Below are 24,015 nucleotides of genomic sequence, written 5' to 3'. Positions count from 1 at the left end.
TCTTCGTGCTCCTACAGCTTGCACAGACATGGCCCACTGCCTCTCAGGTGACGCTGGAAATTGAGGGGCTGCCCCAAGCTTTCAGGTCCCCAGGCTGGAGTGAGAGCATTTAATCTTCAGTGTGGGTTTCTCGAACCTGTGTCTATAGCTGCAGACTTTGACGGGTGGGGTGGGCTGTCAGTTTTGGTTTTTTTGGGGGTGGGGTGGGGGCCGCACCCCTGACATGTGGAAGTTCCCCAGCCAGGGATCGAGCTTGAGCTGCAGTAGTGACGCCAGATCTTTAACCTGCCGAGCCACCGGGGAACTCTTGTTTTTTCTTGGAAGGGTAGTTTCCACGTGAAACTTGGGGGTGCATGATGGCTTTGGACTTGGGTGGCTTGAATCTCGTCCCTCGACCCTTGCTCTTCACCTCCCCACATCCCAGGTTCCCAGCGGCGAAATGGAGAGAACGCGAACCTTCGGGTCACGAGGAGCAGGGTGAACCTAGAACCAGGCAAGCCCTGGAAGGGCTGGGAAGCCCCTGCCACCTCAGATGCTGCCATGAGACCAGACACCTGCCACCCAGGCTGGCACACACAGCCTGGCTCTCAAAACCCATAGGCACCTGTTGACATTCTGCCCTTTGCTACAGGTGTGTCTGGAATGGTCTCCGCCCCAGCTGCACCGCCAATCCGCACCCTTCCATGGCGTCGGCTCCCAATGTCTCACCCTTCCCTCTGTGGGTTACAAACGGTGCCCCATCTCTGACATCAGCTGGCCACATCCTTTGTAGTTTCGTTGCTGGTGTTATCTGCTTGATCTGCCTTCAAAGTACTGGCTTGCCAGTCTAAACCACCATGGGGGCAGCACGGAGCCCAGCCTACCCTGTCTGCTTGACCCCTCTCGGTGCCCAGAGCCCCGTGGGTGCCCACCTGTCTGTTCATGGTGAGGGCGGAGCCCAGGTTGGAGGAGACGCTGTGAAGGTCACGGGCGGGGGTGGGGGGTACCTGCTCCTCCAGCCCGGGGGCCGCCTAGTTCTCAGTCATCAGAGGCTCTCCAGACTTCTTCACTGCCCCCCCCAATAAGCTACTGCAGCTCAGCCCCCACCTGGCACAAGAAAGGGGGTCACAGCCCCGTTTGCAGGCCTCACTCTATGGATGGGAGGCAGCAGCTGCCACAGAGCTGAGCATGGCTAGGGAGGGACTGCCACCCATCCTGGCGGGCTTGCCAGTCTGTCCCTGATGGTACTTTGGCCCCCAAATGCTCTGCCAGTGCCAAGCAGGTGCTGTTGGGAGTGGGCCCCAGGGAGAGACAGCTAAGCGCAAGAAGCCGGCTTCGGCACAATTAAACTGTTTTAATGCAAGAAAAAAAGTCTTGTCTTCAGTTGCTTTTTCTTCCCACAGGTAAGGGTGGTTAAGCCATTGCACCTTAAACAGTGAATTCCCGACAAGGATGTTGCTTCCACCCCCGATACCCTATGGAATAGGGGGCCGAGGCCGGCTGGAGGTAACAAGGCCAGTTCCTGGCCACTAGGGCCCGGCAGAGGTCTAGAGAACGGCACTGGGAGGGGGACCACGGTCAGAGGTCAGAGTGGAGTCCCCGAAACCCCTGAGGGAGTGCCTGGTGGGAGGCCTGCTCCCCCGCCGCGGTGGTTCTTCGATGTCGGCTCCAGGCCCTGACCACTGGCCAGCAGGCAGGTCCAGACCCCTGGACGCCGTGCTGGGATAGCCCAGCCGAGGCAGGGCAGAGAGGTGGCCTGAGCTGGCCTCTCACTGGCTCAGGTTTCTCGCTGCTCAGCCCCGGGGCTGCTATTTTAAGGGCATCCAAGTTGAGCAGCGCCCCCCTTTGCTCAGGGAGGAAGGCAGGCGGGCAGGGGGAGGGGTTGGGGGTGGGGGGGGCCCTGGCCTCTGCTGGCTGGAGCACCACGCCACGCCACACCAGGTTCCGGGGACCCACTGCGCAGCAAAGGCAGGGAGGGCGGTGCCACCAGGACATTGCAGGAGGGCGAGGGGAGGAGAAAGCAGCTCTCTCCGGGGGCTCCGGCGGGGTGTGCTCTGCACACACCCCATGTCTGATGGCTCCTGAGTGGAGTTGTCCCCTGGCTGGAGTGTGGGGAAGGAGACAAAAATCACAGCTTCTGAACAAGTGGTTGGGAAGTTACTGGAAAATTCAGTCCAGTAGGAAAGCTGTTAACTTTACAGAAACCTAGCTTATGTATTTCTCTGGAAGATGTGCTCTCTCACACTCGCCCAGCCCCCGCCTCCCCAGAAAGGCAGCTGGGCTTGAGAGCAAGGAGCAGGCCCGTGGACAGGAGGACGCGGGGGGTAGGGGTGGGAGGAAGGCACAAGAACTAACTGAATCTGGGAGCGGAGGGAGAGGGCAGGGCTGGGCGGGAAGGAAGCCCCTGGCCTGGTGGAGCCACTCGGCCTAGAAACAAACGAGGTCCCGCGTCCCCGTCTACATGGTTGCAGCCGCGGGAGGGGTGAGCCGGGCGCCCTCCCCCGGGGCGGCAGGTGCTAGAGAGCCAGCGCAGGAGCCGAGGACGCGCAGGACAGAGGCGGGGTGCGCTGGGGCCGCCAGACGGAGGAGGAGGCGGAGGAGGCCAGAGAGAAGGCTGCCTCTAACGTTATATATTAAAAATATCCGTAGTTCTTATGCACAAAATTCCACCCTTCACATGTAAGGATCACCCCGGCCTCCCTGGCAGCAGCCTTAAGAGAAAGACGGTGGTTTTCCTTTGCGAGCTGCGGCAACAGGGCTCGGTCCTTGTGGGCTTGGGAACCGCCGCCCCTCCGCTCCCCCAGCCGCTGCAGGGCCGGCATGGAGGCGGCCGACTCGGCCGGCGGGGCCGCGGTCACTGGGGCCTCCGCTTGGAGGGCGGGATCAGGTGCGGGGGCAGGTCGGCGGGCAGCTCGTGGCCCTCCAGCTTGACTTTGATGAGGTGGTTGGCCAGGGCGAACTCCTCGTCGTCCAGCAGCCCGTCCCGGTCCACGTCGGCCAGCTTCCAGATCTTGCCCAGCACCGTGTTGGGCAGCTTGGACTTCACCATCTCCTTCTTGGCGTTGGCGCCCGTGATCTTGCCGTTGACGGGCGACAGCGTGTAGAAGATCTCGTCGTAGGTGGGCTTGTCCTTGCCCACCACCCACTCGACGTCGTCAATGCCCTCGCCGGCCCCCTCGCCGTAGCCGTGCCCGAAGGGCCCGTTCATGGTGCCTTCGAAGGCGCCGCCCTTCACGGCCTGGGCGGGCATCAGGGACTCCTCCTGACGCACCATGACCATCAGCCGGGCGATGTCGTTGGCCAGCATGTCGTCCACTGTGTCCAGCAGCTTGGGCTTCAGGGCCTGGAACTTGCTGAAGTCCTGGGACTGCAGGAGCTCCTGCGGTGGGAGGGAGGAAGGACGGGGCTGGGTCAGGCTGCGCGGTGGAAGCTGGGGTGCCCAGGAGAAAGGCCGGCTCCGCGTGGCGGCCCCGATCACTTAGCATCTCAGGCAGTGGTGTGAACTGCCCCCTCCCGGGGCCTCGGTGCCCCCCACTATAAATGAGAGGTAAGAACAGCCCCCCCTTTGCAGCCTCCTTAACTGGGAGGAGACTGGGGTGCCTGGCACGGCCCAGCCCGCTCCCTCCCCCTCTGAGTGAGTCACCACATTCCCCTGCGAGGTGTCACGGGCCCGGGGGGGGGCGGGGGGAGGTCGGCTTCTCCCATCGGGTGGGGCGCTGGTGATTAACCAGGCTGTTTCCATTTGGGGAGGCCCCGCCCCATGGAGCCGGGTTCCCTCGGGAACCACAGCCCCGGTGACCTGAGGCCGCCTCAGGGTGTGGGGGACAGCCCACCTGCATCTTGCGGAGGCTGGGGAAGTCGCCGGGGGAGATCTGATGCTCGCGCTCGATCTTCTGGTAGATCTCGCCCAGGTTGTTGACCAGCTCTTTCTTCTTGCTCTCTTTGCCAAAGACATTGGGCATCTCCTTCTTGAGGGAGCTGATGATGTAGGCGTGGACCTGGGGCAACAGGGACGGGGTGTGCGTCAGGCGCCTCCCGGACACCTTGCTGGGAGCGTGGCCTGCACCCGGGCTGCCCCAGAAAGCTGGGACCAGAACCCGGGACTGCTAACAGCAGCCCAGAGCCCACGTTCTTGCCGTTTCTCCGTGCGCACCTGCCACGCTCCCCGCAAGCCAAGCGGAGCCGCGCCGCGCTGCTTCTACGGGCCTGTGGATGGTTTGGGGACTCCAGCCCGGCCTGTGTGACGCCCTGCTTTATCATCCTGACAGGCTCAGGGGTGACTAAGGACTGGAAAATCCCGCAAGGCTTCTCCCAGATGTTTCCGGCTTTATCTAAACTCAGTACCTTGCTCAGACATTGGCCAAGTCGGGGCGGCGCAGCCTTCCCGTCCTCACAGCGCACCGGGAACGCTGGCAACCCTGCGAGGCCTGGCCCTCAAAGCCCTCCGCCTTGCCAAGCACCGTCCAGCCGTGGAGAGCTGCCGCTCTGCCCCATCAAAGCCCCTCCACCGGCCTGACCCCACCTGCCTGGGCTGGGAGCCTGGCCGAGCACTATCCTGTCCCAAAGACACAGGCATAGCTCTGCCCGTCACAGGCCAGCAGAGAGAGCGACTCACTCCAGGAAGTGGAAACAGTCTCGAAACAGCAGGTGCAGGACAGGACTGGAGAGGACGGGGCTTTCCAGGCACCGTGACTCAGTGTGCCCGGGGGCCCGGCGCGGACACGCCAGCTCTGAGAGGAAGGAGCAGGGGCCCGAAGTCTGCCCCTCATTCTGTCCTGGAAGGAAGCTGAGCGAGAGCACGGGAGGCCCTGTCAGGAGAGGGGCTGGGCGGGGTGGGCGGGGAGCTGCCTTCCCTGCAGCTGAGCAGAGGCCGGGCCGGGAGACCCACTCTCTCCTCCATTCACCGCCCCTCCCGTTTCAGCTCCTTCGCGGCCAGGAGCGGGTGATGGGGATTTTCGCATGGCTTCCTTTTTTCAGAACTAGCTCCACTCACCAGGAAAGTTCCAGAAGTGAGGTATCTAGAGAAATGTGCAGCCCTGCATCCTCCAGAGTGGGATTCTGCACCTTCACCGTGCATACGGGTCACCAGGGGACCGTGTCCGAATGCAGAGTCTGGTTTGGTAGGGCGGGGGCCTGGGAACCTACTCTTCCAGCAAGTTCCAATCTGCTGGTCCAAGAGCACTCTGGGGAAGTGGGGTGGGGACACAGACTGGGATAAAGGATGCGGGTCACTTCTCTTTTTTTTGGGGGGGGTGCTATTTTAGGGCTGAATCTGCGGCATATGGAGGTTTCCAGGCCAGGGGTTGAACTGGAGCTACAGCCGCCAGCCTACACCACAGCCACAGCAACGCGGATCCGAACCGCATCCTCGACCTACACCACAGCTCACGGCAACACTGGATCCTTAACCCACTGACTGAAGCCAGGGATTTGATCCGCATTCTTATGGATCCCAGGCAGGTTCGTTAACTGCTAAGCCACGAAGGGAACTCTGGGGCCACTTTTCTTTACTCAGGCCAGGGAGTACCCAGAGCTACTTGACCTGGGCCTCAAGATGGCATGGGGTGCCCTGGGCCACCGTTGTTTGGACTATGGCAGAGTCCCCAACCTCTGGGCTACACACAGGCAGGCAGCTAGCTCCCTGGGGGCAGGAGTGTGGCCCATGGGGCTCCTCCCGGCTCTCCCGGGACAGAGCCTGCCCCAAGAGGTTTAGGATGCAGCACTATTCAAAACCACACGTCCTCAGGGGACAGGTCCTGTCCGGGTGTCAGATGGGTCCCCCGTGGCATTAATCTTCCTTTCCCAGCCTCCCCGGGGTCCCACTGAAAAAGCGTGGTCAGGCACTGAGATTCCGACCCCTTGAGCAACTCTGATGCTGTCAGCAGGTGCCAGCAGGCCCTGTGCCTCCACGGAGGAGCAGGGACGGTTTACAATGCCTCTGGGGTGGAGGTCACCCAGTGTCCTCTGTGCTGCAGGCTTGCGTCCCACCTTGCTACCAACTACCTCCTGTCCTGGCTTCAGCATCATCTCACGCCCAGGCCCCCAGTCCGACCCACCCCCCAGGACAGCTCCCCAGTCACCGGCTTCTGCAGCATCCCACCCACGCCTACCCGGAGACAGTACAAATAAGGCAAATAAAGTCCTGCTTTCTTCTTTTTCTTTTCCTTCCTCTTTTTTTTTTTTTTTTGTTTTGTTTTTTAGGGCCGCACCCGCAGCATATGGAGGTTCCCAGGCTAGTGGTCAAATCGGAGCTACAGCTGCCAGCCTACACCACAGCCATAGCAATGCAGGATCCGAGCGGCATCTGTGACCTACACCACGGCTCACAGCAACACCGGATCCTTAACCCACTAAGTGAGGCCAGGGATTGAACCTGTGTCCTTATGGATGCTAGTCTGGTTCTTAACCCACTGAGCCCCAACAGGAATTCCCAGCTGTGCTTTCTTTTTCTTTCTGTGCTCTGCTTTCCCCCGGATAGCTGAGGAGGGCCAGGAGGGGGGGGGACCTGCCCCACCGCATGCCCAGCGCCCTGCCCTATGCTTGCTGAGGGCACGTCCGTGCTCAGCAGACCCCGGGGAGCTCACAGGGCCTCGAGGGACACCCCCGCCCACTCTCCACTTTCCAGGCTGCCCCTTGGGACAGCGGTACCTTCTTGTTTGAGGTTTATGTGTGCCAACAAGAATCTCAGGTGGGAAGAGGCTTGCAGTCAGGGGCACACAGGCTGAGGCAAGGCAGGGCCCCGCATGGCCAGGGGTCTGCAGGGCTGGGCCTTGGGCATCCCAGCCCAGCGCTCCCCCCGGGGTCTACCTTGGCCAGGCGCGCCCGCTTGATCAGGTCGTTGAGCTTCCTGAGGGCGGCGTTCCGGGGCAGCGACTGGATGTCCTTGAAGAGGTCCTGCTCCTCGGCCTCGAAGAGCTTGCGGTTGTCGGGGATGAGCAGCGGGTGGGACCAGAAGGAGCCGATGTAGACCCTGACCACCTCGGGCGTGTTGATGATCTTCCCGAGGGACCACATGAGGGCCCCGTAGACCCGCATCAGCTGCTGCGTCTCGATCTGGTCGGCCTTGTTCAGCACCACGCGGATCTTGTCCTCGTGGTTCTTCAGGGCCTTGATGACTTCGGAAAACTCGTCGGAGATGTCCAGCTTGTGGGCGTCAAAGAGCAGGATGATGCGGTCCACGCGCTCGGCGAACCACTCGAGCACGGCCGCGAAGTCGTAACCTGCGGGGAGGGACGGGCGCGTCAGGGGCGCCAGGCGGTCTGACTCGGCCTGGTACGTCTCAGCCCGGGGTCGCTGACATTTCCAGAAAGTACCCACGTGGACAGCACAGCAGGTTCAAGGCCTGCCTTTCGTAGCCGCCACGGCAACCCCTCGCCCACGGAGCACCTGGCACGAGGAGGCCCTTCACCAACACACAATGCGAAGGGAGTCACAAAGTCCGAGCGACCAGGACATGAGAACAGCCCCGGGCCCTGCCAGTCAGGGGGGGGCCCTGCTCACGTAAGCCCTGCAGTTGCTGCCTGCTCAGTGCCGTGTGCTGGGCCTCCCGTTCCGCAGGGAAGCTCCTTCGTTCTCTACAACGGGGGTTGGCAAACTACAGCTCAGGGTCCCATCTGGCCCATCACCTGTTTTCGCAACTCAGGTTTCACTGGAACACAGCCTGCGCATCGGTACTGCCTCTGCTGCTTCCATGCTGCACCGGCAGAGTTCAGCTGCGGAAGAGCCCGCATAGCCTGCACAGCCCCGAGTGTTAACACTCTGACCTTTGAGAATAGGTCTGCTGACCCCTGCTCTACAAGCCCCAAGCCCTGCAAACCACTTCCCCTTCCAGGTCTCAAACACTTCTCCAAAATGAAGCAGCTGGATGAAGCTCCAGCTCTCAACTCTGTTCTATGCTGCGCCCCCCCAACAAATTAAGGCCCGAGGGGACTGGGTCATCTGCGGCAGTACTGCTGACTGGAACACGTCCTCTATTTTTTTATTTTTTGCTTTTTTAGCGCCACACCCCCAGCTCATGGGGGTTGTCAGGCCAGGGGTCGAATCGGAGCTGTAGCTGCTGGCCTACACCATGGCCACAGCCACGCCAGACCCTCAACCCACTAAGCAAGGCCGGGGATTGAACCTGCGTCCTCATGGATCCTAGTCAGACTCATTTCCGCTGCGGCACAACGGGAACTCCAGAACACGTCCCTTTGTACAGAACTGTCCAGTTTTAGCTGGATTCGTGGCCCCCCAGCTTAAGGCTGAATTTCGCAGCCTCTCGTGCACAAAGAACAGGTGCCTGAGTGCTTTGTCCTCTTCCCTCTCTGGGAGGACAGGGATGTAGGGGGGATGGCAGGAGCTGGAACAGCCATGCTGGGTTCAGGATGGCCCTGGGTTATTGTATTTCACATAAACTATTGGATACCTGAGTTAAGGCAATGGATTTGTAGGTCTCTGCAATAGTGGTTTAATTTGCATTCTATTTTATAATCATGCCGTCTCAAAATGTTTCCACTTCTTTTTTTTTTTTTTGTCTTTATGCCATTTCTTGGGCCACTCCTGCAGCATATGGAGATTCCCAGGCTAGGAGTCGAATCGGAGCTGTAGCCACTGGCCTACACCTGAGCCACAGCAATGCGGGATCTGAGCCACGTATGCGACCTACACCACAGCTCACGGCAACGCCGGATCCTTAACCCACGGAGCGAGGCCAAGGACCGAACCCGCCACCTCACGGTTCCTAGTCGGATTCGTTAACCACTGAGCCACGACGGGAACTCAAAAATGTTTCCACTTCTTATGCCGCCCCCAGAAGAAGTGCAATTCCACTTCTCATCTTTTAGGAGTACGAAGGAGAGGTAGGAAGACCAGGTGGACACAGTGGTCCCAGAGCCTTCGTGAAGCTCAGGTCCCAGCCCCCGAGCTGCCATCTTTCTGGGTGACTCTGGGCAAAGCCCCAGGTTTCTTACTTGCTGACCACAGGCTGTACCCCAAATGTACGGCTGAACCAGTGTGTACCTCCCTAAGCACAGTCACACCCCTGAGAATAAGCCAGAGAGGCCGTTCCTGTAGAGAAGAGGCTGGGGCACCGCCCAGAAACAGGCCAAAACCAAGCTCCCCCACCGCAGGGCTGCTCCTAGGCTCCCCGCCCCGACCAGGCTGGGGTCTAGGCATGCCTTCCCGGGATGGCAGGAGACAGAAAAGTAGCAGGTAGAGGGGAGACCAAAGAAAAAGAGTGTCAACACAAGGCCCAGAGTGACTCACGGTGCCACGGGGAGGGCAGCTCCCACCTTCCCCTCGTAAGGCGTGGCTGAGCAGTTCACCGGCTCAGAACCCACTCTCCTGTCCAGCCAAACCTTCGAGGCTGAATGGGAGTCCACAGTCAGCCTCCGAGGTGGCCCCTACTGGGGACACTCCCCCCAGGGTCCCCCCCACCACACCCCTGGCCAGGCTTTCAGACAAACAGGGCCCCGTGTGGGGTGTGCCTGGGGTGGAGCTGTGCCCGGCTGGACAAACATTCCGGCCCCAGGCCTCCGGGTTCAAGTGGGCTCCGTGCCGTCTGCGCACCTGAGGCCGCAGCGTTCCGGCAGCGCCCCGCGCCCCGCCCTCAGAAAGAACACAGGCTTCGGTAGCAAGAAAGCTCTGGGTTCGCCTCCCGGCTCCAGCTGCTGAGTCTGGGGCCCAAAGTTCTTAATTTCTGACTTAGTCTGTTTTCATCTGCAAAAAGCAAATAAACGGCCTCTGCCTAAGATCAGAGGGAGGGTGAAACAAGGTGCCCGGTCGGGCTCTGCACAGGCCCCGGCGCTGGCGTGACACCAGGGGGTCGGGGAGGAGCCCCCAGAACGAGGGCCGAGCTGGGGCTGCATCACTGATGAGGCACCAAGACAACACACGTTCAGCCCGGCTCGGAGGCCAGCTCCGCCCTTGCTGCGAGACACCGAGACTTAAGGAAAACCCCGGAGGGAAGGTTCCGGAAGCCTGAGCACGCAGCCCAAGCGTTTCCTGCCCCAGCACCGCGGCAAAGAGGCCGCTCTGGTCCGAGGCAGCCCCTGGACCGGCCAGTTTCGTAACAGGGTGGAGGTGAGCTGGAGCTGGGCGCAGCAAAGCCCCTATGACTGAACTTGAGCCTGGACGGGGGGCTTCCAGAGGTGCATGCAGATCTCGGCCATGGCCGAGCTGCCAGAGTCCCCGCGCTCAGAGGACGTCGGAGGGCCCGGGAGCAAGGGCCAGGCCACTCCTGTGCCCGCCAGCCAGCCACCGCCAGGCTGCTGGTCTGCCTGGCTCTGGACCCGAGGATCAGGCCAAGGGGAGCAGGGCTGGCTGGGCCTCGCTGCCACCGCCTTTTATGGCCGGCTCTGGGAACGGCAGGTCAGCACTGAAAAAGCGATGACTCAGGGCTGAACGGCTGCTCCCTCTCAGCAAAAACGAGGCCCCACTTCTCCCCTCGTCGCACTGCCCTCGGACCGCCACAAGGCCACAAGTTCAAACGACCACAGAGTCACACAGCTGGGGAGGCGGCAATGGCCAAAGCTGGGAACAGGGGCGCCCTGATGGGCTGGGCTCGAGGCCAAGTTAGCTTTGGCCCAGGAGCCAGGACAGCACACAGGGAGCTGAGGTCACCCCGGACTCCACCCAGCGTGGCCTGACTCCTCCCCTTCCCCCTATGGCAGGCGGGGGGTCTGGGGTGCAGATGATGGGGGAAGAGAGAGGAGGGGAGGAGGGAGGAGGAAAGGGAGGCGTCTGGAGGAGGCCCCAGTCCGGGAGCCCCCAGCCAGAGCGAGGGCCCTGCGCAGCTCTGCCTGGAAACCCAGTTATTCGTCTTGAGTTGCAACTAAGAGAGCAAAGCCCATTTTTTTTTTTTTTTGCAGGTGAATGAAATTTCCTGTTTATATGGAAAGTGCTCACACTTCTGATGACAGCGACCTGGTGGCTGGCCAAGCTCACCCACAGGTCATGAAGAAGGTCACACATGCTCAGGCTTGAGCGAAGTCATGGCAGGTGGAGGACGTACTGGCCCGTGACCGCAGCCACGGCCAGGCCCCCCCGGCCCCCCTCATGCAGCCTGAGTGTCTCCACAGGCATCAAGGGCTGCACCGACTCACCGCTGCGGCCCTGAGAGCATCAACCAAGTCCACGCACTGGCCACTGTGGGCCTGGGCAGCTGACACATCCAGGGACAAGAGACAAGTTCAGGGAGGAGCCCCCATCCCTGGCACTGTCCCCGGCACTGCGCCTTCAGGCTTTGGGACATCCTAGAGGCCAGCCTTGGCAGCAGGACCGGGCACCAGGGACCACCTAAGGCACAGCGTCTCCTCAGCAGAAGCAGGAAGGCACGTGCGTCTGGTGAGGAGAAAACCCCACCCTACCCACCGGGACAGCTGTGAGGACACTGACACCCACAGAGGACCCAGACACCCAGACACCACAGTCAGAGCAGGTGAGCCAGACGGAGAGGGCTGGCCCTGCAGTGAGGAAAAGCCAGTGCTGATAAGAGACAGGCTCTGGCTCAGACAGTTCTGGGACCTCGAAGACCTTATGAAATAAGCCCTCACAGAGATGGCTCCGCTGGTATGAGGGGCCTAGAGCCAGACGCAGTGACACAAAGTCGAAGGGCGGGGGCAGGGCCTGGGGGGAGGGGGAGCTGTTTAATGGAGACAGAGTTTCTGTCTGGGAAGAGGAAAAAGTTCTGGAGGGGATGGTGGTGACGTCTGCACAGTGAGAATGTCCTTAACGCCCCTGAACCATGCGCTTAGAATGGTACAAATTGCAAGTTCCCCTGTAGCGCAGCGGGTTAAGGATCCGGTGCTGCCACGACTATGGCAGGTTCGATTCCTGGCCCAGGAACGTCCACATGCTGCAAGCGCAGCCAAAAAAATAAAGAAAAAAAAAAAGGGAATGGTACATCTCACGCATATTTTGCCACATACCCGGCCCCGGGGGGCGGTGGGAAGAAGAGTGGCTCTGGGCAAGTCAGTGGAGTGATGGATGATCAGCAAGAAAGCACAGGAGGCCCGAGCTTGCCCGCCACCTTGGCTCTGAGCCCCCGAGCCTCCTGCAGGCCCCCTCCTGCTCCGCGGGTCCTGCCCTCCTCACCCAGTCCGCCTCCTGCCCAGAGGCCCGCTTCCCACCCTCTGGCACCGCGGCCACGAGGGAGCAGTCGTGACGCCCAGCACCCTCCGCACACAGGTAGTTCCAGCAGTTGGGGGAAAAGCTGCTTCACACATTCCAGAAGTTTCTAGAACATGAACAATAGAGGGTTTGTCTCCAATCAACTTTTGTTTCCTGCCATTCAAGCTGCGTGGGCCTTGGCGTTTCTTGCCACAGCTCTCACCACACACGCCTCTAACCCGAGCTGGGGCCGGGAGGACGGGGTGCAGGGGAAGAGGAGAGACTCAAGACTCAGGACCGACACCGGGAGGACGCCTGAGCGTCCTCGCGCCGAGCTCCTCAAGGGAGGGGCTCCTCCAGCAGCTCAGGGGTCGGGGCGCAAGGGGCCTCCCGCGCCTAGGGGAGCAATAAACTTCGTGCGCTCCGCCAATGTCAAGAGCAGCTTTATTCAAAACTGCCCCAAACCAGGATCGCGGAAGCCCTTCAACAGGTGAATGGGTGACAAGCTACAGCGCATCCCAGGATAGGACAGAACCCCCACAAACGGGAATGAGCTGCGGACTCTCACGGGGAGCCTCAAAAATCAATGCCCCATGAAAGACCGACTCAAAAGGCTTCACACTGCGGGATCCCACGTGGGACACTCGGCAGGAGGCGCAACTGTGGGGGCAGAGAGGAGTGGGTGCCTGGGACCAGGAGGGACTACGAAGGGGTACGGGGAACTTTCTGGGGTGACGGCAAGACTACCTTGGTGGTGGTGGTGGTGGTTGCCCAGCTGCTTCAGGGAGGATCTTCCCATGGAGAACGCAGACCCAGCAAATCTAGCAGAGGCCGGGCCGGGGAGGGGCGGACGCCCTCCGGAGAATCAGGCCCTCCTGGGAATCCTGAACCTCCTACTCACTCAGCAGCCAGCGCTGCAACCCCCGCAGCCTCTGTTTCTTCACCGGCAGTGTGAGAAGGGCAGCATTCTCCCGGGAGGGAGAGTAGTGCCTGGCACACGGCGGGCACGTCGCACATGTTTGCAATTATTTATTCACAGGATTTGTATTTCGGGCTCGAGAAGCTCAGATTCGGATGGGTGTGTAGGCAACGGCCGTGTCTAACGCGTGAAGAATGCCCCGTACCCCAAATATAAACTGAGCAGTTGCAGGCATGCGGGCCAGCTGCCGCCCAGCCAGGCTCGCAGCCTCGGAACAGGTGCGGTGCCAGCATGGGCTGGTCCTGCCCCCCTCGGGAGGGGGCACAGCAGCGCTCTGACTGACGCAGGTTTGGAGCAGAAGAAGGCTTTGAGGAGGGGGGCGGTCCCCAGAGGAGGTGCTGCCGGCTGAAGGGAAGCCCCTGCTGAGTCAGCGCCTCCCCCTCCTCCAGCCTCCTGGGGATGTTACTCAGAAAGAGGTCTTCCTCCTCCGAGTCTGGGAATCCCTGGGTTTTTCGGTGTCTGTATTTTTATTCAGCTGATGTTTGTTGAACACCTAACTGGGCAGCAGACTAGGGGAAAAAAAAAAAAAGACCTCAGCCTCAGGCACTAGGGCCAACGCTTCGATTCCCGTAAAATCACCAACAGGAACCAGAGGCTGCTATTGCTCTTCTTGTTTTAGTGACACTGTTCCCAGGGGCTCAGCAACTCCCTTGGGCTCCTAAAGTACTGACCGGGGACTTGAACCTTCTGTCATTATCTGTGCTGAACCCAGGAGGGGCGCAGTACGTGACCTTGCACTAGTCCTCTGGGCAACTCTGAAGGCCCAGGTGGAAGCTGGTCCCGAGGGCTTTTAGGGCGGGCATCTCAGGAGGCAGGCAGCGGGAAGGGACGCCACTGGGTCAGAGGGCTCCAGGTTTGGGCCAGGAAGCCCCCTACCTGACTGCTGAGCCAGACAGCTCCTGAACTGGAATGAAGCTTGGGATGCAGGAGGGCAAGTGAGAATCCAGGGGACCAGCCAGCCTTGGCCAGGGCTCCTAGAGCCCGTCCTTGGAAGGCTGGGCGGGGTGGGCGATTTCTAGCTGGAAGCAGACACTAGGGGAAAAAAAAGATCTCAGCCTCAGGCCCATTTCTGATCTCTCACTGGGAGATAAGTAGGGTGGCCCCTGGGCGATCCGGGAGGTGGGACCCCTGCATGGCACTGACTCAGCAGGGCCACAGGCGTGTCCAAGCCAGGCACGTATGGTGTGAGCATGGTCTCTGCTGGGTTCAAATCCCAGGGCCGGAGTTCCCCTCGTGATGAACCCGACTAGTATCTATAAGGACACGGGTTTGATCCCTGGCCCCACTGGGTCGGTTAAGGATCCCATGTGGCTGTGGCGTAGGCCAGCAGCTGACTCCTAGCCTGGGAATTTCCATATGCTGTGGGTGCAGCCCCAAAATGACCAAAAAAAATAAAAAAGAGAGAGAGAGAGATCCCAGGGCCGAGATGGGTCAGCCTGTGTCCTCCTGCATCCTCCCGGGCTCCTTAACTTTGCTGAGCTCCGTTTCCTAACCTGAAAAGTAGGGGCTTCCTCAGAGGTGCTGCAATAAGCAGGTGGAGCTGGTTCCCACGGCCGCATCAGCAGAGAGACAGGCACGGGGCCGGCCGGCCTCCACCTCCTAATCCAAGTTGAAACAACCTGGCTCTGCTGACTCGACGCCCATGGGGGGGAAACGAGGCGCAAAAGTTACGGCTCAGCTCAGGGCCTCGTTGGGACAATGGCAGGAGCGCCCTGGCTGGGCCCCTGCCTCCTGGGCTGGGGCTCCTGCCGAAAGGAGCCTCCGACCGCAGCGGGTCCTCCCTGGGAAGATCCTTCTCCCTCCAGGCCCCACCTGGACTCTGCTGGCGGCCAGCAGCCTGGAGGCCCAGACACCTGCCCCGCAGGGCCCCCGACGCCCTTTGGAACGCCCTTTATCAGTCACGCGGGCAGCACCCAAGAGCGAACGCTGTCTCCGAGGGTCACCTTTCTCGGCTGACACAGGAAAACTTTACCTTTCAGGTCTCTGGGGAGATTTGCACAAAGCGGAGGCGCAGCTCAGAGTCCCCCCACCCCTGCCCGCCGCTGAGGCCCCTTCTCTTCTCTGCAGCAATTTTTGGGGGTCTCTCGCAGAACCTGGGCTGCATTGTAACTGCTTTGGGCTTACACAGGCCCAACCTTATCTATCTTTCTTTCTTTCTCTTTTTCTTCCTTCCTTTCTTCCTTCCTCTTTCTTTCTTCCTTCCTCTTTCTTTATTTCTTTCTCTTTCTTTCTTTCTTTTTCTTTCTTTCTTTCTTTTTTCTGCTTTCTAGGGCTGTACCTGCGGCACATGGAAGTTCCCAGGCTAGGGGTCCAATTGGAACTGCAGCTGCCGGCCTACACCACAGCCACAAACAGCCACGCCAGATCTGAGCCGTATCTGCGACCTACACCACAGCTCATGGCAATACCGTATCTTTAACCCACTGAGCGAGGCCAGGGATCCAACTTGCAATCTCATGCTTCCTATTTGGAGTCCTCTCCACTGTGCCACAAGGGGAACTCCAACCCTATCTTCCCACACAGTATTTCCTACACACATTAGGCACCACAGGGAAAGGGGGGAAGAGGCGGCGGTTCGGGGGGCGGGGGGCAGACAGGATGGGAACTGCGAGTAAATGTAATTAGCACGCTGCTGTCCACGCAGCCTCCCCAAGGATGTCTCCAGAGAATGAGGTCGGCAGACCGGAGAAATGCCCCTGCTTGCCCGGGACCCTCCTTCTCTTTTGGAGACGGAAACACCTGCTTTCCACACTCTCAGCAAAGGGGGGCAGAGAGGCGGCTGGTCGGGGAGCCTGGAACACGCTGCCCCACTCTGACTTCCTCTGGCGGGCCACACGGGACCTTCGCAGTGACAGACGAATGGGGTCTCTGAGGAGGAAAAGCCCACCCCTTCTGCGTCCACCTAGAGGACACCAGCCCTGGAGCCACACTTAGCACAAGAGGTACCGCTCGGGGGACTTTCTCTGACTGATGAAACGCTGACACCAAAAATTTTCCACGGTCAATCCCAACTTGGTAACTTCTAGTAAAATCCTTTTCTTTCTTTTTTTCTTTTTAGGGCCACACCCTTGACATATGGAAGCTCCCAGGCTAAGGGTCAAGCTGGAGCTGCAGCTGCTGGCCTACAGCACGGTCACAGACACTTGGGATCCAAGCCACGTTTGCAACCTACACCGCTGCTCAGGGTAACACCAGATACTTAACCCACTGAGCGGGGCTGGGGATCGAAACTGTGTCCTCATGGATATTAGTTGAGTTCGTTACCGTTGTGTTACCGCAGGAATTCCTCCTTTTCTTTGTCTTTTTTTCTTTTTAGGGCTGCACCTGCGACATATGGAAGTTCCCAGGCTAGGCATCGAATCAGAGCTGCAGCTGGCGGTCTACACCACAGCCACAGCAACACCAGATCCAAGTCACATCTGTGACCCATGCCTCAGCTTGCGGAAACTCCAGATCCTTAACCCACTGAGCGAGGCCCGGGATCAAACACGCATCCTCATGGAAACTAGTCAGATTCTTAACCCACTGAGCCGCAACGGGAACTCCTAGTAAAATCCTTTTAACCCAAGCCCTCCAGGTCATGGAGGGAAGAAAACAGCCTCTAAAGTCAGTCTGAGCGCTATTACTTCACAGGGTGGAAAGCCCTCCTCCAGTCAGAGGGATGCACTTCTCTTTCTCGTTCTCAGACCTCCTCCTCCCTGCCCACGGTGGGTAGGGGAGGCCTGCGCGGCTGCCCAGGGACCTGGGAAGGGACACTGCCCATGAGCAGGGGGCACAGGCAGGCCCCACAAGGTGGACCAGGCAGGGCACTCATGGTGAACCCCGCCTTCTCCTGCTGGCTTCCTTCAAACACCTGTCATCGGAGGGCAACGTGCGGGACTGCCTGACGGAGGGCATGCCGAGGTACTGCCCAGGTGCCTGTCGCATAGAGAGCAAGTTTGGACGCCACTGTCTGCCTTTCTGCTGATGGGGCGAGGAAGCAGAGGGAAGGGGAGGCAGGGGAGGGACACACCCCGGCAGGCAGGGCCAGGGCACCCTTTGCTGCAAGACAGACACTCCCGGCTTCTCAGTCTGCTGGGCTCTAAGGCCACAGGCTGAGGTGCCAAAGAAGCCAGGCAGGGAAACTTCACAGCCCTGGTGGGAAACCACTGCTGCTGAGCTCCCTTTTAAGAGACGGCAGGGGCCCTCAAATCCTGTAACTCTGCAGGTTATCAGGAGTAGACATCTGGGGAGGATAAGCCTCTTTTTATAAGCTCTTATAGTCTCTTATCTAAAGATGTAAGCACATCAACTCACCGACCTGATCTGATGGCCCCCAGTCATGAGAACCCCTCCCCAATCTGTGCCCCCAGGTCATGAGAGCGACCACTGGCAGAGCCTCAGAGGAAGGCCCTCCGGGAGAGCTGGGGTAGAGGCAGACGGAGAATACATTTCCTTTTGCGCCTCTTTCCCTTTAAGAGTAGCTTATGCAGACTTTGTAGGCTTGCTTTAGCAAAGGCCTTGTTTATCAGGTGTTTTCTTTCTTTCTTTTTTTTTTTTGCCCATGCCAAGAGGCACAGGCAAGTTCCTGGGCCAGGGATCAAACTTGTGTCACAGCAGCAACCTGAGCCACTGCAGTGACAGTGGCAGATCCTGAACCCACCGTGCCACAAGAGGACTCCCCATTTAAGAAAATGCCTATTTTCTTAAACCAGGTTAAGGAGCTCCCACTGCAGGGCAGTGGAAACAATCCAACTAGGAACCATGAGGTTGCAGGTTCGATCCCTGGCCTCGCTCAGTGGGTTAAGGATCTGGCATTGCCGTGAGCTGTGGTGTAGGTCGCAGACTCAGCTTGGATCTGGCATCGCTGTGGCTGTGGTGTAGGCTGGCGGCTACAGCTCCAACTGGACCTCTAGCCTGGGAACCTCCATATGCTGCAGGTGCGGCCCTAGAGAGACAAGAGACAGAAAGAACAAAACAAGACAAAACGAACAAACAAAAAAACCAGGTTGGAACAATAAGAGCAGTGAGAAAGGAGAAACTGGCCCTCGCCTTTTTCGAAGAGGTCCCAGATCTGCTCAGGAGTGGAGGAACCTAAGTTCGAACCAGCCTGAGAGACAGAGGGCAGCTTCAGTTTGCTCTGATGCAACCCCATGTTGGCAGAGGCCCACAAGGCAGGGGAAAAGGAGACGCAAGGTTTCCCAGCACCAGAGGGGCCCCAGCCCCTCACACCCGCAGCAGAGATGCACTGCCTTCCAAGACCTTGGGCCGCTGGCTTCAACGGCAAAGCTCACTTCTGCTGGGGCGCCCAGAAGGAAGGGTGCGGGAGAGATTTGCAAGTTAATGATAAACAAATCTGGTCCCTCGTCCTCAACCCCCTCCGAGTTTGAGCTCATTTCATTTTGACACTCGCAGCTGCAGGCTCCACTCTGAGCCTGCCAGATATCACCGCCTCCCCGTGCTCCCCCAGAGAGCATTCAGGCCCAAAGTCCCCCCTCCTTTTCTGCAAAAAGGAGCAGCAGCAGAAAAATAACCCAGTTCAGGCGCATCCTGAACCAGATCTCCACAGAAAAGCTTGGCAAAGTCAAGACAGGAATTTATACAACTAGAATGGGCCTGGCACACTTGTATCCAGTGTGGAAACCCACGCCATGCCCAGCTCCCAGGGAGCCTGCTGATCACGCACATTTAGGCAAATTTAAACACTTTTCTGCTGGCCCCTAGATGTGTAAAAAAATCCCTGCTAGCCTCTCCTTTCGGCTGGCTCTTTTTTCTTTTTGTTTTTGTCTTTTCAGGGCCGCACCTGCAGCGTATGGAGGTTCCCAGGCCAGAGGTCAAATCGGAGCTGTAGCTGCCAGCCTACACCACAGCCACAGCAACATGGGATCCGAGCCACATCTGCAACCTACACCACAGCTCACGGCAACGCCGGATCCTTAACCCGCTGAGCAAGGCCAGCGATCAAACCTGCGTCCTCATGGATGCCAGTCAGATTCGTTTCCGCTGAGCCACCACGAGAACTCCTTGGCTGGCTCTTTCAAGTCAAACTGTTCTTTCATAGGCCTGCTGGACTCACTAGGAATTTACAGTTTTGGGAGGCAAAGCGTTTAAACACCAACTAAGGTGAATGAGCCCCAGGGGAGCAGGTTCAGAACAGCAGTGCAGGCTAAGCTACCTGGCTCAGAGGTGAGCCGTTTCCTGGGGCTTTGCCGCCAGCCCGAGGAGCCTGTCCTCCTGGTAAACAGGCCCCGGGGGCCGGGGAAGCCTGAAAGCCACACAAAATGGGCTGTCGTCTCACCCTGATGCTCTTGTAACCTCAGCAAAGGGAGCCAAGGAAAAGGCAGCTCCCGCCCCCACAGGGCTGGGAGAGACCCGGGCAGCACCTGGGTAGTTCCACAGATGGAAGTGGTCTGAGCGCAGCGGGCACCCTGGGCGGTGGCACAGCCCCTTTACCTCTGCTGATGCGCTGCTTCTCTCCAGACAGGATCCCGGGAGTGTCGATGATGCTTATGCTGTCCAAGACCGGGTTGGGCAGCTGGGCGCACATGAACCTGCACGAGAGCAAGAGCCCAGAAGAGAGACGTGAGGACTCAGGCATCGCTGCTCTGCCGGGGGGGGGGGGGGCGGGGGGGGGGCAGCAGGGATGAACAGGCTCCTTCATCTCTGCCTCTGGCATCTCTTTCGGAAGCAAGGCAAGGCACTTTAGGGAGCTTTGCTCCCGTCCTCAGTTTCCAGGGATGGCCAGCAAGTTGCACGTATTGTCTTAAGTGGCTGAATCCAACCAGCAGGCTCAACTGACCCACACCAGCACTTCCCTCACTCAGCCCCCCCCCCCAGGTCAAGAGTTCAGCTTACAAGCTGCTGACATGTTAGTGGAAACGGAATGAGCCTCAGCCACCACCATCCAATTCCAGAAGGAAAACAGAAGGGTGACAACTGGGACCTTGGAACTTCCTATTAAAACTTTCAAACACTTGACTGCATTTCCACGCACTGAGAGATGCTCCTTCCCTGCTGCTCTGGGGCCAGAGCTGCCCTTCCACTCAGCTGCTCCGGTGAAGGCACTGCAGTGGGCAGCTAGGGACAGCCGGGGCGGGGGGGCACAGAGGCTGCGTGATGGTGGGGCAGGGAGTACAGACATCATTCTCTGAAAGTCAAAGCTGACCCAAGACCGAAGCCACGGAGAGGCTGGCAACTCAAGAGCGAGGGGTTAGCTGCATGGGCCCGAGTTCCCACCGAGCCTAGAATAGCCCAGAACAGCCAGGGGCTGTCCCCACTGAGAGCAGAGACTCCCGATCGGACACAGAAAAGGCTCCATTAAGAACTTGTCTCTGCAAAAGGCATTGTGAGCAAAGAAAATACTGGCCCCTTGTCTAGGAATCTGAGCTGATTAGCTTCTCCTCTCAGCCCCGCCCTCCCAAGTGACCCTCAGCCCCCAGGCTGGGGGCAGCCGGCCAGGCCCAGAGGTGCTGCCTGCAAGCACGACGGAGCAGAACCTGCTGACCTGTGGGACGAACAAACCTTGGACCTCATCCTGGCCGGGCCAGCAGCGGGGCACGTGTGCCGTCAGTACCTGCACATTGGACCTGGGGCTGCTGCTGGGGCAGGGGTGGGCGGAGAGAACGCAGAACCAACAGGGTCGGAAGCAGTCCTGGCTCCAGGAAGGAACACATCAGAACGCCCCGCAGAGAGCCTAGTGAGCGAAGGTCTCTAGGTATGGGTGCTCTGGGAGCGAGGCAGGAACCACGAAAGAGCAGGCACTGCGGAGGCAGCAGGTCCCATTTCCTCAACAAGGACGCCCGGATTCCATCTGGCGCTACGAGCACCAGTTTCGCAATGAGTTCACACGGACGGACACTCTTGGGATACCCTGGCTGTGCCCTGCCTCCGGCTCCCTCTGATTTTAGCCTTAGAGCAGCCACTTACGGGAAAGAGGCCGGAAAGTCAAGCCCGCGACTCAATGAGTCTCTTTAAAGAGAGTGCAGGAGAGGCTGTGTCAGGCAGTGAAGAGCCCCCTTTGTGTGCCCTGGCTGGCCGGGCAGCGCTGGTGTACTACACAGGCTGACACAACTCGGGGCCTCCGGGGCCACCCCACACCCCCAGCCTCGGCTGCTGAGGCCCCTTCCGGCCGGGCCCCCAGTGTGCTGGGACCGTCTGGAGGTGACGCGGTGGCAGAAGGAAATAGAAGCGTGGTTCTCAGACCTGCGGTGTCACGACACCGGCGCGCTTCTCTACCTCGCAGCCCTCCTGAGCTGCTTTTATTTTTTGCTCCAGGTAGAATGAGCAGGAGGTGGTCCCTGGCTGCATAAAAGCCACAGAGTCGGCATTGCATTAACTTGCTTGCTGAACAGATCAGCTGAGTTCTCTGCGCTGTGGTTTCCTGAAGGAGGTGGGGCTGCCTAGGTGACGGCTAAGATACCTTCCGGCTCTGAAAAGTTAGGTCCCCAAGTTCAGAACACAGGGCATAGGCCCGTTTCCCCTTTCAAAAAGGGTCTGCTCTCACCATCAAAAGGGACCCCAAAAGACAGCAGAAGTAGGCGTAGCTACCCTTCCTTTTGGCTTCCCAGATTTCTGCACGGAAACAGAGACCTAATAATGCATGGAATTCCCAGCATAGCAGTCAAACTTTCCACAAGACTGGATGCTCCCCCCACCCCACCCCCCAGCTGACAGCCAATCTCCTCCCTACAGGCCCAGCAATTCTCAAACACCAGTATCCTCCAGAGGCAGGCTCCCGGCTGTGCCTCTTCTCAGCCGAAGGGCCTTCCTCTACTCTGGTCCCATAATCAAAAGCCATCAGCCAGGAAACAGGAGGACAGGCTTCAATGCCTGAAAGGGGCGAAAAGACAACAGGACCCCGCCTGCCTTCTCTGTTCAAGGTCAGCTCTGCGCTCGCTCGGAGGTGGGCCTGACCACCGGCTTGCATGAGGGCGAGCTGGTCTACCCTGTGTGGCTGGACAGTGCCTGGAAAGGAATGCAATCCTACAGGGTGGAGACCCTCCTGGAAGCCACGAGTTAAGGATTCTTTCCTAGGCGCTTCCCCAGATGAGTGAGACTCTGAAAGGCATGTGGAGTCACTCCCTGAATGGGGTCTGGCAGAGAGAGCAGATCTGGGAGGTCCTTTGGTTTGTCCCCTGGGGGTGTGGGGGAGATTTCAGAACCACAGACTAGGCCCATCGAGTGCCTTTAGAGAAACGTGAGCTTGGCTGTCACCCTCCTGAGAGAAGAGGCCGATGCTTTTCATTCATAGCATCACAAAGGTAAGAACCTTTGTGGTTAATTACCGTTCTCAGAGCTTTACCCATTTAACCGGGGGCACTAAGGCCCAAGCAGGTTAGGGAACGTCCTTGTGAGTCTACAGAGGGGCCTGAATCTCAAGCCAGGGCTGCAGGGGCTACCGCCTGGCAGCACAGACCTATACTTCTGAAAGCCCTCAAGCAGCGCAGGCCCTTCCGAGCTGCCCGCCCCTGGGAGAAGGGCTAGGGCTGGATGTGTCTGCTGCCTCTGCAGGCGGCCTCAAACTCCGCAGGCCGCGGCAGACCCTCCCCGTCCCTCCTACACAAACCACCGGTCCCTGGGGAGGGCCAGCACACCACGCCAGCAATGGGAATGGCTAAAAGTTTCACCGTGTTTTTCCATGATACTTATGAGACAGACGCTGAAAGGAAAGGGTGAAGGGGCTGGATTGAATGAATTAGGTGTGCCCAGTCCGGGGAAAGAAGGTGGCGACCAAGACTGACTGAGGGAAGTGACCTGGGACCTCTGCCAGGGGGGTTGGGAGTTAAACCGATAACCTACAAAATTCTGGGGGGCGACAGAGCCGGGGGAGTCGGCGACGCCCTCTCCCAAACCACCCCCGATCTGGGAGGCGGCAGGGGAGCCTCGTCCCAGAGAGTTGTCCTAAGGGTCAAGCGGAGGGCCTTGGAAACAAAGAACAGAGGGACCCCGGTCGTCCCCTCCGACCCCCGGGGCAAGTGGCGGGTACCTGTTGAGGAAGGCGTTGCCGAAGGCGTTAAGCTTGCGGAAGGGGCGCCGCGGATCGACGACGAGCGCGTTGCCCGGCACCACGCCTTCGGTGGGGCCGTGCATGACCGCGATGAAGGAGTCGGTGGTGGGCTCGGGCCCGATGCGCATCCCCGGGAAGTCCTGCTCGATCAGGTGCCGGATGAAGGTGGTCTTGCCCGTGCTGTACTGGCCCACGAGGAGCACCATGGGCTTGTTGTCGAAGTCAGCGTCCTCCAGCGCGGGCGAGTGGAAATCGTGGAAGCGGTAGTGCTCCTCCAGGGGCAGCAGCTTCTGTGCGTACAGCTGCCGCAGCCCTTCGGCCACCGTCTGGAAGAGCTCCGGCTCCTTCTTGCGGCGGGCATCCTTGCTAACCCAGCTGAACATCCTGCCGGAGGCCGAGCTGGCTGCTGCTGCTGCGGGGTACAGCGGCGGCTGAGAACCGGGTGAGAGCGCCGAGCCGAGGCGGGGCCGGGCCGGCCGGCTGCGGGGCCGCGGGGCAGGGGGCGGGGAGCGGCCCGCACTGCGCAGGCGCACGGCACGGCCAGCGGAGCGCCCTCTGCGCACTGGAGCGCGCGCCTCGCCTTGCGCCCTTTATAAGGCCCGGCCGAGCGTACGGGGCACGCGCACGCGCGCGCCCGCCGCCTCCGCCACGCGGGGCCGCGGGGAATTGGGAGGGGGAGGGAGGAGCCCCGTCCGCGCCCTCCGCGCCACGTCCTCCCCTCCCCCGCCTCCCATTGGTCGATTCCAAATCTCGCGAGCTCCACTTTCTTCGCTCCGCTGCCCGCGCTCGGTGCGGTGGCACAACCGCACCTGTGTCGGCTCCCCCCTCGTGGGCCGGCTCGAGGGATGCTGCGGTTGGGAAGGCGGGAAGCGGGAGTCGGGCGCGAGGAGGTCTCAGGGTTTGCACGCCTTCCGTCACCGACGAGATTTCCAGTTAGACATCCCAGTACTCTGACTAGCGCCCTACTTACGGTTCCCTCTTG

The 24,015-nt window shown here is 59.8% G+C and overlaps 1 protein-coding gene and 1 long non-coding RNA gene across 2 annotated transcripts; one reads left to right on the top strand and one right to left on the bottom strand.

Moving 5' to 3' along the window:
• On the bottom strand, window positions 1,314-23,599 carry EHD1 (EH domain containing 1). Its single transcript, XM_021082871.1, has 5 exons — window positions 23,013-23,599; window positions 19,481-19,578; window positions 6,787-7,199; window positions 3,813-3,977; window positions 1,314-3,358 (listed from the first exon to the last, which is right to left on the bottom strand). Exons 1-5 carry the CDS (start codon window positions 23,414-23,416, stop codon window positions 2,834-2,836), a joined length of 1,605 nt encoding a protein of 534 aa, XP_020938530.1. The 5' UTR covers window positions 23,417-23,599; the 3' UTR covers window positions 1,314-2,833.
• On the top strand, window positions 9,014-13,564 carry LOC110259240. The gene is made up of 2 exons (XR_002341446.1): window positions 9,014-10,041; window positions 10,830-13,564. It is a non-coding gene; the product is annotated as an uncharacterized LOC110259240 (long non-coding RNA).

This window comes from Sus scrofa, chromosome 2 (assembly GCF_000003025.6).
Source record: "Sus scrofa isolate TJ Tabasco breed Duroc chromosome 2, Sscrofa11.1, whole genome shotgun sequence".
Taxonomy (NCBI): Eukaryota; Metazoa; Chordata; class Mammalia; order Artiodactyla; family Suidae; genus Sus; species Sus scrofa.
Note: the sequence above shows the minus strand (reverse complement) of the source record. Positions and strands in the feature narration are given on the sequence as shown.